Raw genomic sequence first — 15,492 nt, 5'->3', positions numbered from 1 at the left:
TCACCGTATCGGTTCGAACGTGTATTCGAACGGACGCGCTCCTTCCGCGTCGAAACCATCCGAAAGATGGATGCTGCGATCGCGTGCCCCTAGCTGGACGAATCTAATTAACCCGCCGAAATGGAATCTAGCTGAATTACGAGGCCACGTAATCCGCGAGGCACGATCGAATCGCGGTTTTCCGTGCCAAAAACGTCGTTCCGCCTCCCTCTCACCCCCCAGAATCGACATTAACCCCGTTGTTAATGAGACTGGGAGATTTTATTTCGTTCTTCCGTCCTCGGCCATCTTTGTTTCCACTTTCGTCCCCCGGATCGTTTAATTCACCGAGGAACAATCGAGAGATAAGAAAGGAACGGAGAAAACGTGCCAGCATCGCGACGAAAATGAATTGCGACTCCGAGGCTCGCTAATGAATTACACTGTCACTTTATACTTTTCCCTAATTAATGGACGCTGTCTATATTAAGCGCCTGGAACGTCGCTGAATCGCTTTTCTTCGTTCTTTTTTTTTTTGTCTTTTATCGTTACGTCTTGGAAGAATCTATTCTTGGAGCGTGTGCGACCCCCGTTAGAAATCCGCTTCTCTCGTCCTCGTTAGTCGAAGACGCGTCATAAAAGGGGGAGCTTTCGAAGGGTAGCTCCGGACACATGTTTGTAACGGTGAAAACGATTTCTGGAAGATCTGCCAGACGTTGCTGATCGCAATCACCCTCGCAGAACGCGACACCCTTCTTCGACGAGCGTGCTAAGGGGTGCTTCTCGTCGCGATTAGGCTCGCTGATTGGCTTTCCCAAATGTTGACGATTACCAATCGGCCAGTACTAGGACGATGCAAGGGTCAGCAATATAAATATTGGGCTGATCAAACAGTGTGAAAATTTGATCTATATTCACTGCACTGCACTAGTTAGACATTTTAATATTTACACTTATGAATTAATCGGATACAACAAAGTAACAATAAACACTCGAGATCCCTGAAGTTCAATTTCCACGAAAATGGAGCCCCGATGCTGATGCACGAAACAACGAAACAACGAGGTTCCCGGGGAAGAATCGCATTAAACGCGACCCGTATTTTACAAGTAATATTCCGCATAACTCTTTATAACCGCAAATTTACGCGCCGCCCGAGCAAGTAAATAAGAGATGACGAAGACGCCGCGGCTTTTAACGAACGCAACACCGAGTATACGTTAAGGTTTAACGAAAACGAATCGCTGTTTCTGGCGCGATAATGAATTCAAATCGATTCCCTTTCTTTACAGGGGCTCGCGAAGACCCGGAACGATCGCGATCTCGAGTGATCGATGCAACCCGCGAGAGATCTACGACGTACAACGGGCCAGCGTTGATTTACTCTGGCGGTCGCGTGGAATAAATTCCAAATACCGCGGGGCGTCGCTCGAATTTTACGATTTATCCCCGAGTTAAACAGATTTATTTGCAAAACACGCGAACGACCGGTGGTGTACGCGTATCGCGCAAATAAAAAGCGCACTACGCGCGCGTCGTATCGCCGGGATAAACAAATAATCCCGTTCCCGCGAATACCGATCGAGCAAATAATTTTATCCCATAAATCGTTCGCGCCTCGGCGAAGCCCCAACGAGCGATTTCAACGTGACTTTACGAACGCATGTTTACCGATATCGCGGTGTAAAAAAGGCACTAAATAGGAAAAGAGTTCTGGAGGGGCTGTTCGAAATAAAAACAGGGGGTCGAAGAACGCGCCGGATGAACGACGACCGTTCACGAGGACTCGTCCTTGGACGAGAAGGCATGATTCTCGCGGGATTCTTGAGCCTTTCGACGCTCCTTGGAGCTGGTATCGTCCTTGTTGATGGCGTCGTCGGATGTCGCCGGGACGCTGATCACTTCCGTTAGTTGCATCGCCGTAGCGAACCTCATCGCCTGAAAACAGAGTTGCAAATCGTCAGGATTCGACCCTCGATTTTTCTTTACTTAATTAGGAATTGTAGAAAATATATTTATATGGAGCAGAGGAATTTCGATGGGATTATAAAAATAGGGTTGCACAGCTGGGGAATCTAAATTTGCTCGAATGTTGGAATCGACAAGTTTACGAGTATAGATAACGAATGATACGGACGCTCGCGAGTACATTTAGACAAACTTTACCATCGTATTAAACTGCATTGAATTTATCGAACACTCGTCTAAATTATAATTCGCTGCGCGGGCGTTTCGATGCATAGGTAATCCGCGATTTTAGAAATTGGGACGTGCCCGGTAGTTCTCTAACCGAAGATTCAGAAAATTAACGCGGAGAGACTATCTCTCGACGATATAATTTTTGGAAGTAGTTAGTGAAATATGCGTCGTTTGCCTTCGAAGATAAATCATTGCTTTGTTTCTAAATTAATATAAATTGCGATGAACTCCTGAATTTCCGATCGATCGATTAATCGAGGGAAATTGGTCGATCGATGTCCAGCTCTGTCTCGTAGATCGAATTGGTCGATAGGAAGTATGCGGGCGGAACGTCGGCGCCGCTCGGACTTCAACCCAGATCAAAGTAATCGCTGGACGTCGATCCGAACAGACCGACGCGACGCTCCGTAGTCTTCCTTATAGATACGAAATATGCGTCGGGAACGTCGGCGCCGCGTGGACTTCGACCGAGATTGAGGAAAGTCGGATCGGTTCCCGTAAACTTGGTTTAAAACTTTTATTCGAACAAGGCTATTTCATGCCCACGAATATCGAAACAAACTATTATCCTCGCGAGTTATTCGATACAAATAATTCTATTCGCAAACTGATTCGAACAATTCCTATCCCCCAGCAACGGAGAAAGATTTTTGCGTTGTATAATATAATTTAAATAATTTATCTTTTGAATAAAAATTTCCAAAGTTCGTGCGAGTCTTCGTTCTTGAGATAATTTACGTGTCTGACCCGTCACTTGGTGTTTCTACTTATTTTTGGCACTTGGAAGAATCGACGTTGGAACTCCATTATTTGGTTCGATCGGTTAATTCTTAACAACGTCGATATAAGTAGAAATAACGTGCGAGTTTTCTCGAAAATCATCACTTTCTCGCGTAGAACAGTCACATCTCCATTTGGGATCGGTGGTTGATCGTACGCCATATATATTCAAGGATTTATTACCCCTTTGTAATCCCACGTCTAGACTCTCTGGATTTTCCTTTCAGCTAGTCCAGTGTCAAAACAGTCTGAGCGCGGAAATTTATGATAATTTATTTTTTATTTCTTAAAATCCCAAAGTACAGGAGAAATTTTATTAAAAATCACGCCGTCATATTTACCTACGCAAGATTGTTTCCTTTATCTCGCGCGTCCCAATATCAGATTACAACCGCAATAATTACATCTTCGTATTTACCCGTACTAACGTTTGAAAATTATTCTCAACTTTATTTTCCCCGGTTGGATAAACCCGAAAGGGCGGAATTAACCCGCGGGGCAGACTTTGCGTATCTCCCGATTTAAAAAGTCCGGGAAAAATTTTAATCTCCTCGGCGGTTCTATCCGAGAACGTTAATATAAATTTTGTATAAAAATTTCGCTACGTTTTGACGCGCTCGAGGCACCGTGCTCGGACGCAACAATTAAACTTGATTAAAGTTACAACGCGCGTAATTTGAATAGTTAATTAACCGATACAGGGAGAAAATACTCTGTAGGTTCATTAAAAAAATTACGTTTCCCGCGGTTCTTTTCGCGTTAGCAACAGATAGATCCCGCGAAGCTAGCTCCACTTTCAGTTCTCATAAATCACGAATCCTACCTGGAAGTAGATAACCTCGTTTTATGTTATCAACTAACCTTGTTCCAGTTTAGACTGACTTTCTGTACTCTGCTTACTTTAACCGTTTTTTTTTTTCTTTCGCCTCGTAAATTACTCCTTCTATTTTCCTGTCCCGCGTTGATGGTACACGTTTCCGATTAAGACTTCGCAGCGAGTTTGCTCCGTCGTAACGGCGCAACGTTCCGTTTCTTCTGCTCCAGATTCGTTTTCTGGCCACCTTGCGTCTCGACTCTGTAATTCCTCGTTCAAGTTTCGCAAAAATGAAACGCGACCCGTCGCGAAAAAAAAAAACTGAACCTGCTCGCGCAGAGGCTGTCGCGTGCGACAAAAACCAAAAAAGAAAAAAAAAAATAACTGGAAATTCGGTGCCGCGCGCGGACCGTTGGCTGCATTTCATTTTCCCATTCGTTGGTCGCGACAGACGCAATGTTTCGCGCAAATAAACACGCGCAACTAAAATTAGCTCCCGGGTGATTGTTCGTCGGTTATTAGCGAAAGTTCATGAAATATTAAATACCCTATGAAAACGGAATTAATATTCATTTCATTAGAGATGATTAATTTCGACGAAATTTAATTTTCTAATTACGACACGATAAATTTAGCCGTACCGGCGCGACGTTTTAAAGGATAACACCGCGCGTAGCGAAGATCAGAGATTTATTCAACTAATGAAACGCGTTCGCCCTTTGCGTTGTCGCCTCGACGACTCTGTTCCTTTTCCTGGCTGCCTGATAAATTCATATGCAAATGAAAATTGTTACTTAAAAAATGTCTAATCAACGCTCGTCGGGAATCTCGAGAATCCTCGTTAACGCGCGGCCATCGAACGAATTTCTCGCGTAATAGAATCGCCACCGGCTCTGGTTTTCAGCCAATTTAATTACTTTCTGCGCCATCGGACGCACCCGGACCCGAAACGAACATGTCGCTTATTACAAGATTAAAAGTGGCCCGACCGGGGGATAAAAACCGCCTCGCACGCTCTAATTTTCCACCCCTAACGGGCGTTGCTTTTTCCGATTTTGCGAAGCTGCGTTTATTTCCGAACTTCATCCCTGTTCAATTACTCGTTTCGACCTTTTCGAAACGGTTTCGAACACGTTCCAGCAAAAATTGAAGAGAAGTTAATCATTCTTTGAATTCTGAAGGCAATAAAAATGTAAACGACTCGTGGACTCGTTGTAAAAAGTATCTGAATCTTTTCGAGATATGTCTGCGTATTCTATGGAGAACGATTGAAAAAATTGATTGTAATATCGCGGGTGAAATAACGCGGAAGGAACCCACGAAGTTTCTTTAACAAATGAGCGTTAATGGAACATTCTGGCTCGACAGGGGATCGGTGAAGTTTAAGTTCCGTTGAAAAGGTGCTTCAGAATTCAATCGACTCACGATGGCCGTCGACGTCTTTATGAAAAACCGCCAAAGTTTTATCTCGAGAGACGAACAGCTACGAAGTACCTTCTCGCTTTTTTCTCACCCATATTGGAGGGCTTTTTCCCCCCCTTCGGGAACAGAAAAATTTAAGTACCTTGTTTCGCTTAATTTCGTCCGATGTTAGCCGCGGCTCCGGGGCGAATTCAGAAGCTTTTCTCGACAGTTCGTAATTGCAACCGCGGGTCGCGGTGTATTTCGAAACTTTAAAATACCCGAGACGAAAGCTTTCGAAAATTAGGTAGTCTGGATCTGGCTGTTTCAAAAGTGAAAAAACTATTGAGTTTTCCTTCGATATGTCCGGATGAATAAAATACGCAGGAAACTTAATAAATAAGCGTTTACGACGAAGAGGAAGATCGTGTTATTTTTTAGGGTCGTTTGACGAGAATATTAAAGCATCGTTGGAGTAATTAAGCGATGGACCAAGGGTGGAAAAGTTGTTTCACGAGCGTTCTAATTTCCTATCGAACCACGTGCACTTGTAGGGCCTTACTACATTGTCCTCGATAGCGATTGAATTATCATAAACGTGGCTCAGAGCTTGCACTTGGTGGCCTTGCCAGATACGCAACCCTCCTCGTCCAATTTTCCTACGTCCTATTAGGTTGCGGTCTAACAAACCCGCACACCGCAAGGTGGCCTAGAGTCCGAACATTTCGTAAGATACAAATCAAATTATTAATTCTCCTTCCCCATTAATTTCGCGCAATTGTATTTGCACTTTAGCGCATATATGCTTTGAAGCTCGTAGAAAGAGAACAGGGAACTCTGTATAATAATATATAACGACAAAACGATGTATGCGATTTTCAATCAGCCTCGAGTCTTTGAATTTTCGTTTCCGAAATCATGTAAGCTTTACTTTGCTCTCCTGTCGATCGAGCATAATAGATTGTGCTGTATCGTGTACTGTGACTTTTTGCTGTTTCTTTCGCTCTCTGTATCAATGTGTGCAATGAATCGCATTCGGAATACGGTTGGCCGTTTTCCATAAATTTCATATAATTTTCCCATGATTTTATTTTTATTTTACCCGCGCGTCTAAAAATGCGAGGAAACGCGCCACCGAATCGGGCGAGTTTTACAGATATTTGCGGAAACAAATTTCGATAAATCTGTTAATTTTGCAGCGCGCAAGGTTCGTAGAAAATTCGAAGGATGAAATTCAGCCACCGTTATCCGACCGTGTTTGGTTCTGAGCTTTATCCTGGAATTGTGTCAGTTCCATTTCGTGGGTCAAATATTTTCACGACGTTATCCTACTGGAAATTCACCGGAAACGCGGAAAAATTTAGCGCGGGAGCAGGGCTGTATTTAAATCGGCGAGAATAACGCGGTCGTCGGTTGATCGAGCTCGTTGCAAACTATAACACCCCGAGTTTCGTGCCCGGAAATTCCTGCCCGAATATTCTGTAAACATTTAACAAACCCATTGGCAATTTTCCAGTGTCTCTTCCGAACCCCTTGTCCCCGATTCGACCGTTTCCAGAAAGAGCAAGAGAGCGATGTGATTTAAAACTCGTTACCTTTCGCCTGTCCCGGTGGGCGGAATACAAAATCCAGACAATGTAGGACACCATTATTATGAGTGGTATGCAGACGCCAGTTATGGTCGATGTGTCCCGCAAAAGGACATGATGCAGAGCGAGCAACGTGACCGCGAGCAATGCTCCGCCAGCGATGTATCTTCCGGTGCGTCGTTGCTGCTCCTGCCAACAAATGACAAATATCCGGTTAGCGTTTCGACAGTTTCCATTCTGGTAAATTTTCGTCGATGTCGTCGATATTTTTAGGGTTTAGTTCAAGTTTCGTCGCTAAACAGATTCCGGTTCTTTTATTTACTCGAAAATAGGTGATTTAGTTTATCAGTTAAAAGTATCCAAGATTTCCAAAAAATTCGTACTTCATAGAAATCAGGCGCAGATTGGGATAAATGGGGTTATTTTTATTTTTCCAAGCCATTATTTTCCCGATCCGACGAACGGTCACGTTGTTTCAAGTTCAAAGGAGGCGCGTGCACGACCAGATCATAGATCACGAACGAGCATGTTCCTTGTATATTTGTTCAGAATTAAAAATAGCTTGTTTAAATCTTTTTGAATGTTCCGAAAACACAAGATTCAACGCGAATCGGTACTTTGTAGAAGCTGTTCTATTTATAAGGAAATCGCGCGAATCGCTATGCACTGTTTTTGAGGGAAATTCGAGGGCAAGCGGAAAAGCGAACCATATTTCGCCCAAATTTGGCCATTTACGTAGATATCGATCGTCGAGATGGACTAATTCGCCGTAGAATAGGATTCTACGAAGATTCATTGAGTTATTTACGGTTATTCGCGAATTCGTCTCCGCGTTCTGTTGTACGTTTCACTTAGAATTGATACACCGCTATGCTGTAAACACGGCGATAAACAAGCGAAACAAAGGGTAACGGTTCTATGTTTCATAGAAAATAGACGATATATATCAGCGGAGGAAGAGTAACGCGAATGTAACAGCGTGATGGACGGGGATTCGGTAAAAGTTGCTGCTATAAAATGTGATCCTGAAAGAGAAATACTCCGAGATTGAAAGGAAAATACCGTCTGGGATGGGCGACGTGTCACCGAAATTTTAAAGATACGCGATCAAGGAACAAGACGATCTTTCCAATTAATTTTTCCAATACCGTTTCCATAATCGAAAGGAGTAGATTTATAGACGGTGAACAAACAACAAAGTACCTGTTTGAATGAGGAATAAGGGTCGCAAATATGCAGTTTGGGGCACGGTTGAAGCAAAAGGAGGTCACGCGGGACAGCGAGACCAAAAAATCCAAGGAACACAGGAGGGGCGTGAACGAACCTCAGATCAATACGTTTCGGAAATTGCAGCAATTTTCAAACGTCATCCAAGTTTTAATGCAATTGAAACTAAAAGCTCTGTCGTTTCCTCTCCGCGTGGGCAAGAAAAACTTGAGAAACATCTTTAACAGACACCTTCAGCGCGAGAGCGAAAAAATAAAAAATTATTCCGCAGAAGCCAGTAACGAATCTGACGTCACGGAGGATGGTATTAAGACACAAAGAGCTGCGGAAATGCCAAGCGAGGAAGGAGCATCGAGTTTGTTTGTCCGATCGACGAGCGCGGGGAACGCAAGGATTTTTCGTTGGACGAGTTTTTCGCGGGCAACGAGAAAACGAGATATAAAAAAAAAACGTCCCAGCCGGCTCGGACGCCATTAAATTTTCGGGATAACGATCGCGAGCGAAGCGACAGCTCCATTTCCATTCGCGCGACGCCGATGCAATTTAACCTGTCGCGAGGCTATTTTGCATTCCGCGTCGGCGTACGTGTGCGCGTAAATACGTGTACGGGGGCGCGTACCGACGTTTTCCTATTATTATCATATTCAAATTGAACCGCCACCGGATGTAGATAGCCCCTATGCACGGAGGCGGGACGCTCGGCGATCTATTTCGCCGGTAAGCCGCGTAAGCAACGCCCGAGGCGCGCCTCGCAAATACGCGACTATCAGTACCGTGTGCAGAAACTCACGATTCCGATATCCGCTTCCAGAAACCTGCGACGAGCCGTTTTCACCCCCCACTTCTCCCTTTCCACGGAAAAATCGTACCACGACGCGTCAGTTTTTCGAACGTGTTTCGTTTCAGGGAAGCGCGACTAATTTTAAGAGAACTAGATCGCAGCTATTATGACAGTTGCTCTGGAATGCGCATTGAAACTTGTCGGAGACTCTGAAAGGGATCGTCGTTGGGGAAAGTTGAAGCGATCCGAGCGTAAAGCGAGCACCTCGGAACGGAAGTCGCGTCGAACTGTACTAAATTTTCAATAGCGAACGAGTACGAGTCGCTGGAAAACGGTTGTCTTCGAAGTTTAGTAAACCTTCGTAACCGATAGATTGAAATTATTGCGTTTCGAAACGGCGGTAATTGAAATCTTCAAGCCGAGATGAGACTCGAGAAAGCAATTATCGAGTTTTTAAGAAAGTCCTTAAAAACGGTTATAGAATCTTCGAAACTTTTGTTCTTTTTTTGAAATAACACGGTCTCCTTATAGAAGCTTGAAAAATAACGACAAATTTATTATTAATAATTTCGTATCAGACTATCGTCCTTTTATATTCCCAACGTCTCGAACAGACATCCGTAACGCGAGCGAGCAAAAAGCCAAACATAGAATCGACGTTATTTTATATAATGTACATCGTGTCACTGAAAGATAATTACGTTCTCTAATCGAACTAACCGTGGTCGTAACAGTGTCGAGGGTGTCCCTCGAGGAGCAGTGTTCCGACAGAGGCATGACCGTGGCAATGACACGAAGCACCTTTCGTCGACAGACTTAAATAATCCACTGCGATGAAAATATCCGGAGCGGTCTTTCTTCCTCCGCGAGCATAGATCACCAGAGTTGGCCCGCGATCGAATCTTCTGCATTCGAAACGAGACGTAGAAAACGTCGAAGCACCAGGCAGATTCTCGTCGCGCGCATTTTATCGTTGAATTCACTCTCGTCGGTCGGTGGAAAACGCGATACAAAATTCCTTGATAAAATTCGCGGGCACAGTCGGCGTGTCAAACGAAATGCCTCGTGTTCGCGAGAGGGACGCGGTTTAATTGGAAGACGCGACGACGCCGAGCCACCGCGGAGGCGGACGAGAAATTGAAATTACTGGCGTCGCGAAAGCGCCGATGGGAAACGTGATCGCTCGGGATGCTCGTTGGAAACTTTTCGGACAAGATCATCCCGCGGCTAGTGAACTTTCGAAGAATTATCGAATCCGACGACGCGACGGGAGCAGCGGGATACGCGAATTCGCGATCGATCCTCGAGCTCGCGCGACAGCGAGTAAAGTGAAATCGCGAGAGATCGAACGCGGTGGATGTGTATCGAACGCAGTTTCGAGAACAGCGCCAGCCCCGCGCGTTTACAACGCCCCGGCACAATATAAGCGAGCGAAACCGGCTAGGATAATAAACGAATAACAGGACGGAGCAACACACCCACGGAGATAGACACGGCACCAAGTCCCTCAAACATGGTGCGCCGCGGATCGAAGATCGAAGCTGTGGCCGCACACTTTGCCAAAATTAGACGATCCTTTCCCGCTTCGCGGAATCCGACCATTACCGATACGCAAGGAAAATTCCTTGGGTCGCTGAATTTTCCTTCCGCGGACTGTAACCGTACTCGGCGAATGAGAACAAAAATGTACGCGGAGGAATTAATAAAAATTAATCGTAAATTAATGAATCGAATGAAACGTAAGGGGAAACGAAAGGATTTTGCCAAGCAGAATAGTATAGCATTCTAGGAAATGGGGAAGAATAAAATAACTCATGTTTACTGGAGGTTTTACTACAGAACGGATATTAACTGGGAGCGAGTAATAATAGCAGACACGTAGGAAATGGAGGTTCGAAATTTATTATTGCGGCGAACAGGTGCATCATTCTTGCGGGATGATAGATCGGAAATCGGTGAACCAAGCAGAACGCACGGACTAATTTCTTTTATATTTTTCTATCGAATACCAGCCAGGGAAGCAATGACAGGATAAGAATGTTTGAACGAAATTCAAAGAATCGACAAAATTACGAGAGTTTGAAGAGGATGGCATGTTGCCGCGCATCCGGAAACTTTTTGAAACGGGTTTTCTCGAAACCATATTTTTCAAGTTTGCGAGAGTGAGATCTCGAAGCTAATACGATCCCCTAGTTGAAATTCTAACAGCTTACATCGAACATTGGAAATTGGATGGCTAACCATGCTTCTTGTATTAATACAACAGCCTTCCAAAATAATATTGAGTAACGTGCACGGATCTTTGAATATTTCTCGTTTTGAATTCCGTTGAACTAGAGACCATCTTGCGCCGCGGCGTTGATCCTGCTTAGACGCAATGCGTCGGAAAGACGAAGTAAAGATCGCGTTGACCGTGCTCGTTGAAACACAATTTCTTTCGTTTCTGCGGTTTGTTGAAGTCGGGAAGAATATTAAGCTCGTGGTATCCGATTGAAAATACCGCGCAAATTGAGTTTTATTTGTCTCTAAAGTTCTCCCGGTTCTCTTTCTTCGCTATCCCGCTCGGGGTTTATGCTTCCAGGATTTGTAAATCCTTCCAGAGGCTTTGGGCTCGGAGACCGAGAGAAATCAACGCGACGGTATTTACATTCTTACTCCATTTATTTAACAGTGAATTTAAAAAAAGAGTATATATCTAGAACTAAATAAATAACGAGAAGTAAACGAGAAGCATATACGTGGGCAAATAATGTACAGAAAAAGTTACAATGCGAGGTTTTGAACAACAGTTGCCCTGAATTGTTAATACGAAGCTCGAAGAAAAGAACGTTTATATGCATGGTATGAATCGCAAAAAAGGTCGACGGAATTATTAGCCAGCATGCTCACGCAATTTATGCAATTTTATTTCCCGTACAGAGTGCAACGCGGTTCTAAATAAAGTAAGTCATGCTGTCTCAGATTTGTTTATAATACAGACAGTTTGTACCGTTAAGTATAACCCCGGTTTCTAATTGGAGCTACGGTAAAAAAGAAGAAGAATAATATAAATTATTAAGTTACGGAAGAATTGTAATGCATTTAAATAAACTTTAGCAAAACAATATTTCACTGTAGGCTTCAAGATCAATATTCAATCATTCTTTCGAACAGACTTCGACAGTAATTAATTACTTCGGTGATCAATTGGTATCAAAACTTACGCGTACAATAAAGGAAGATAAATTTTGACAGTATTATCAAACTTTCTACTTATGGTTTCGATTCTACGACCATATATCGAACTCGAGAAGGCAATTTAAACTTGGAAAGATTTGGTAATGATTTATATAAATTACGTATTTGCGGGGTCGTTCGACAGATTTTCTCTGCCAACACATTCGGTTGCTAGGTCCAAGAAAAAGAACAGAATCGTCCAAGAACAATCAGATCCAATTTTGGCTGCTGTCCTTTCGAAAGAGCTTCCTTGGATCGACTGTCGGGCTTCGGTGTACGTCGCGACAGGTTTTGAATCAAAGAACGAGTATAATCGGACAAATTGAACGTCCTCGTGAAACAACCATAACGCGATCATTTCATGGAACCGCAGCTGGTTGGAATGCCCCGACGTTACGACTCAACGTTGTTACAGTTTCCGTCGAAACGTTCTAATGAAGAAATAAAAGCGTTCTATATCGGGCCGCCACAAAACGTTTCACGATCGAATAAAAGACTAGTCGAAGCCGTTCCATCGGGCCACGGCAATAAGGCCGTGGGATATTCGATCAGTTTCTTCCATTTCTGACACGGGGCTTACGACATCGTCTTAGGGCCGACGATTACGCGATGATGTTTCCGTGTATCCCGGTTCGTTGGCTTTTTTCCCCGCTGGGGGAAAGAAAAAAAAAAAAACGACGAGCCTGTCTTTTACGAGCGGACCGACCCTTAACGACGCCCAGAGCGTCGATTCTGTGCCAGGCATACAGATCGATCTTAACCGAGACAATCCTGGCGTGGAATTCCGTCCACGTAGGATCAGCTTTTCAATCATATATGAGCGACCGTGCCGTTTCGCGGAAAAATCACTGGTAAACCGGTCCGTTTATGCACGATCGAACGACGTCCGGGAATCCTCCGGGTTAAGTAACGTCCCGAGAAAGATGGCCGACCTCTGACCTTAATGGAGAGGGCACGGTTGACCGGCGGAATGATAACTGGCACACCAACGATCCTGGAGAACTTTTCGCTGCTTGTTCCCTTTTTTTGCCTGCTCTTTTTTGGCTTGCTCGCGATGCCACGACCCAGTTGCTACACGCGTCCAAGATCGAGACTAACGCGATCCATCTCCGGGACTCGCGTTCCTTCCCCGACGAGATTTCGCGCGCAAGTTATTTCTCGCGATATCGAGACTGAAACTGGTCCTGCGATACGTGGATGCGATACTGTTTGCTTATGAACGTGCACGAAATTTCTAAGCAGCGATGATATTGTTCACGAATCTTATTATAGCGTTTTGCATAGGCTTTTACTGCCAACCCTGTTATTTGTTTCCCAGAAGACAAGTTTCTGGCTTGACAATTTCCTCTATATTTTGTTTGCAGACTTATTTCCGTTTCCAATAAACCTTGTCCTTAATAACTTAAATAAATTCATAGAATAAGTCGTTCTTTTATGAACGAACTTTATTCGCAATCGTCGAGAAACGTTTGTTCCAGCGAAACGTTTCGTCGCTCGCGAACGATATTCAGTTTATTTTCAAATCTACAGAAACTTTATTTAAATGTTTATTTGATTAACGTTCTCATACATCTTTTAAACGGTTGTTTCGAACTTACGTTGTGAAAACGTGAAGTATCTCGAAAATTATCTCGGGAATAGTAACAGCAGAAAATTAAAACCGATATACCAATATTTTTCCTGATCATTATGAGATCACACCGATATTTTCACATCTCCACAGCGACGAGAATATAAATAGGGCAATGTTTATTTTTAAATTCGACTGTCTGTGATTTCACAGATCTTGTTTTTATTCGTTTATGTAAGATACAATTTCGAACTACGTTCTGTGTTATTTTAAATAATCATCGTTAAGAGACTTGGATATTTTATTTAGAACATCCAACTACGTATATTTACGCGTCATAGGGGAGACAAGAATTTCTCTTATTCGGATAGCAAAGTAATGACAATATCGGGAAATAAAACGCATACAGGGATCGATGCAGATTATATTTCATATTCATTAAATAATTTAAATCTATTTAAATTATTGACATCGAACGGAAGTAATATATCGACTTAAACATGTTGATCCACGGTTCTTTTTACTCGACACGTTAGGCCAGGGCCACGTTTATAGTCGTTTCTGTCCACACCATCAAAGGATCCACGCTTCCTTTGAGTTAATGGTTTCAGAAGCATTTCATTTAAGCTATCGCCTATTCAACGCTGAACGTTCGTGTTTCCCATCAGAACCAAAACGATTAAATTTTGATCCGTCGCTGAAAATGTCCCCGCCTCGTTTTGGTTTCCAATCATGGTACGGTTTAACGAAGCACATTCCTCCAATTTTATTCAATCAGGACTGAAGTTTCGCGAGCAACGCATTCTTCTTTCTGCCCACATTAACATCGATCGTACATAACCGAGAAACATTGATTTCCGACTGGGTGTATAATTAAATTTTGAAACGATCTACTTTTCTTGTTAGAAAAGTTTTCGCAAGCGCGTTTCGAAGCTAGAGATAAGATAGAGATATTTCAAACCTTTAAATTTGTCGTCTATTAAGAAAATATTACAAAAATACTCGGTTCCAGGCAAAATAAAAGAAATTCAAAATAACGACATTGTTACGATGGCCACGATACCGATATTTCCTGTTTCGATATAAATTTCTGCTTCCGTGCATCCAATGTTACAAGGGGGTGGATTTCGCGTACTTCGAGGGGTTATCGATGTAAATGGAGATTAGTAAACGTCTTCGTTCGGTTTACACATCGAGTATATCTTGCGTGCTGAGTTTCCCCCGAACGTTCGATCGAGATTTTGCTATAAAATTGGGTACGCGCGAGATGTTTGATTTATTTTTTGCGTAGGTGAGTCACCCGATTCGGCGAACGACTCATCGATGCGTTACGATAGGCGGTAGGTGTGTCTATAATAAGATAGCAGCGTAATATAGGCAGATACGAATTCAACGATCACCATCCAACCGCCTGTCGAGTTCCTAATCGATCGAAAAGAAAGAAAACGGCCATACCCTTCCACGGAGAGTAGCGAATTGTGCCAACAACGCTACTCGTATTCTGATAATTGGTCCCCGGACGACAAGCGAGGAAACATCATCGGAAACGTGGCCGACAGAGGAGCTCTAGAAACTTTTAATTGCACGCTCTTCGTCCGCGAACCCAGCCGAACCGAGCATCGGCGAATTAAAAACACAACACGCTAACATGTCTCGTCCATTTCTCCAAAGACGCCATTAACCCCTTTTCTCGCTAGTGGATTTAACGGAATAAAATAACATTCGAACTTTCGAAGGTATAAAGTAATATATTTCACTGCAACGTGGATATAAGATTTGTTTAAAAATAGTCTACCCCGGGAAATTTTATCAAGGTACCTTGCTTTTTATTAGTTCCCCAAGGTTGAAAAAATATACATTGATTTTGGATTTTATGCACAACCTGTTTTTACCATATGGTCCTCGTTGCACCGAGTTACACGAGTCTCGAGACGAT

At 43.4% G+C, this 15,492-nt stretch overlaps 1 protein-coding gene across 1 annotated transcript; it reads right to left on the bottom strand.

Moving 5' to 3' along the window:
• Positions 1-1,725: 1,725 nt before the first annotated feature.
• LOC143344797 (uncharacterized) lies at positions 1,726-9,609 on the bottom strand. Its single transcript, XM_076771231.1, has 3 exons — positions 9,491-9,609; positions 6,769-6,951; positions 1,726-1,917 (listed from the first exon to the last, which is right to left on the bottom strand). The coding sequence occupies exons 1-3, from the start codon at positions 9,545-9,547 to the stop codon at positions 1,756-1,758; spliced, it is 402 nt and encodes a 133-aa protein (XP_076627346.1). The 5' UTR covers positions 9,548-9,609; the 3' UTR covers positions 1,726-1,755.
• Positions 9,610-15,492: the final 5,883 nt, after the last annotated feature.

This window comes from Colletes latitarsis, chromosome 8 (assembly GCF_051014445.1).
Source record: "Colletes latitarsis isolate SP2378_abdomen chromosome 8, iyColLati1, whole genome shotgun sequence".
Lineage (NCBI taxonomy): Eukaryota > Metazoa > Arthropoda > Insecta > Hymenoptera > Colletidae > Colletes > Colletes latitarsis.
Note: the sequence above shows the minus strand (reverse complement) of the source record. Positions and strands in the feature narration are given on the sequence as shown.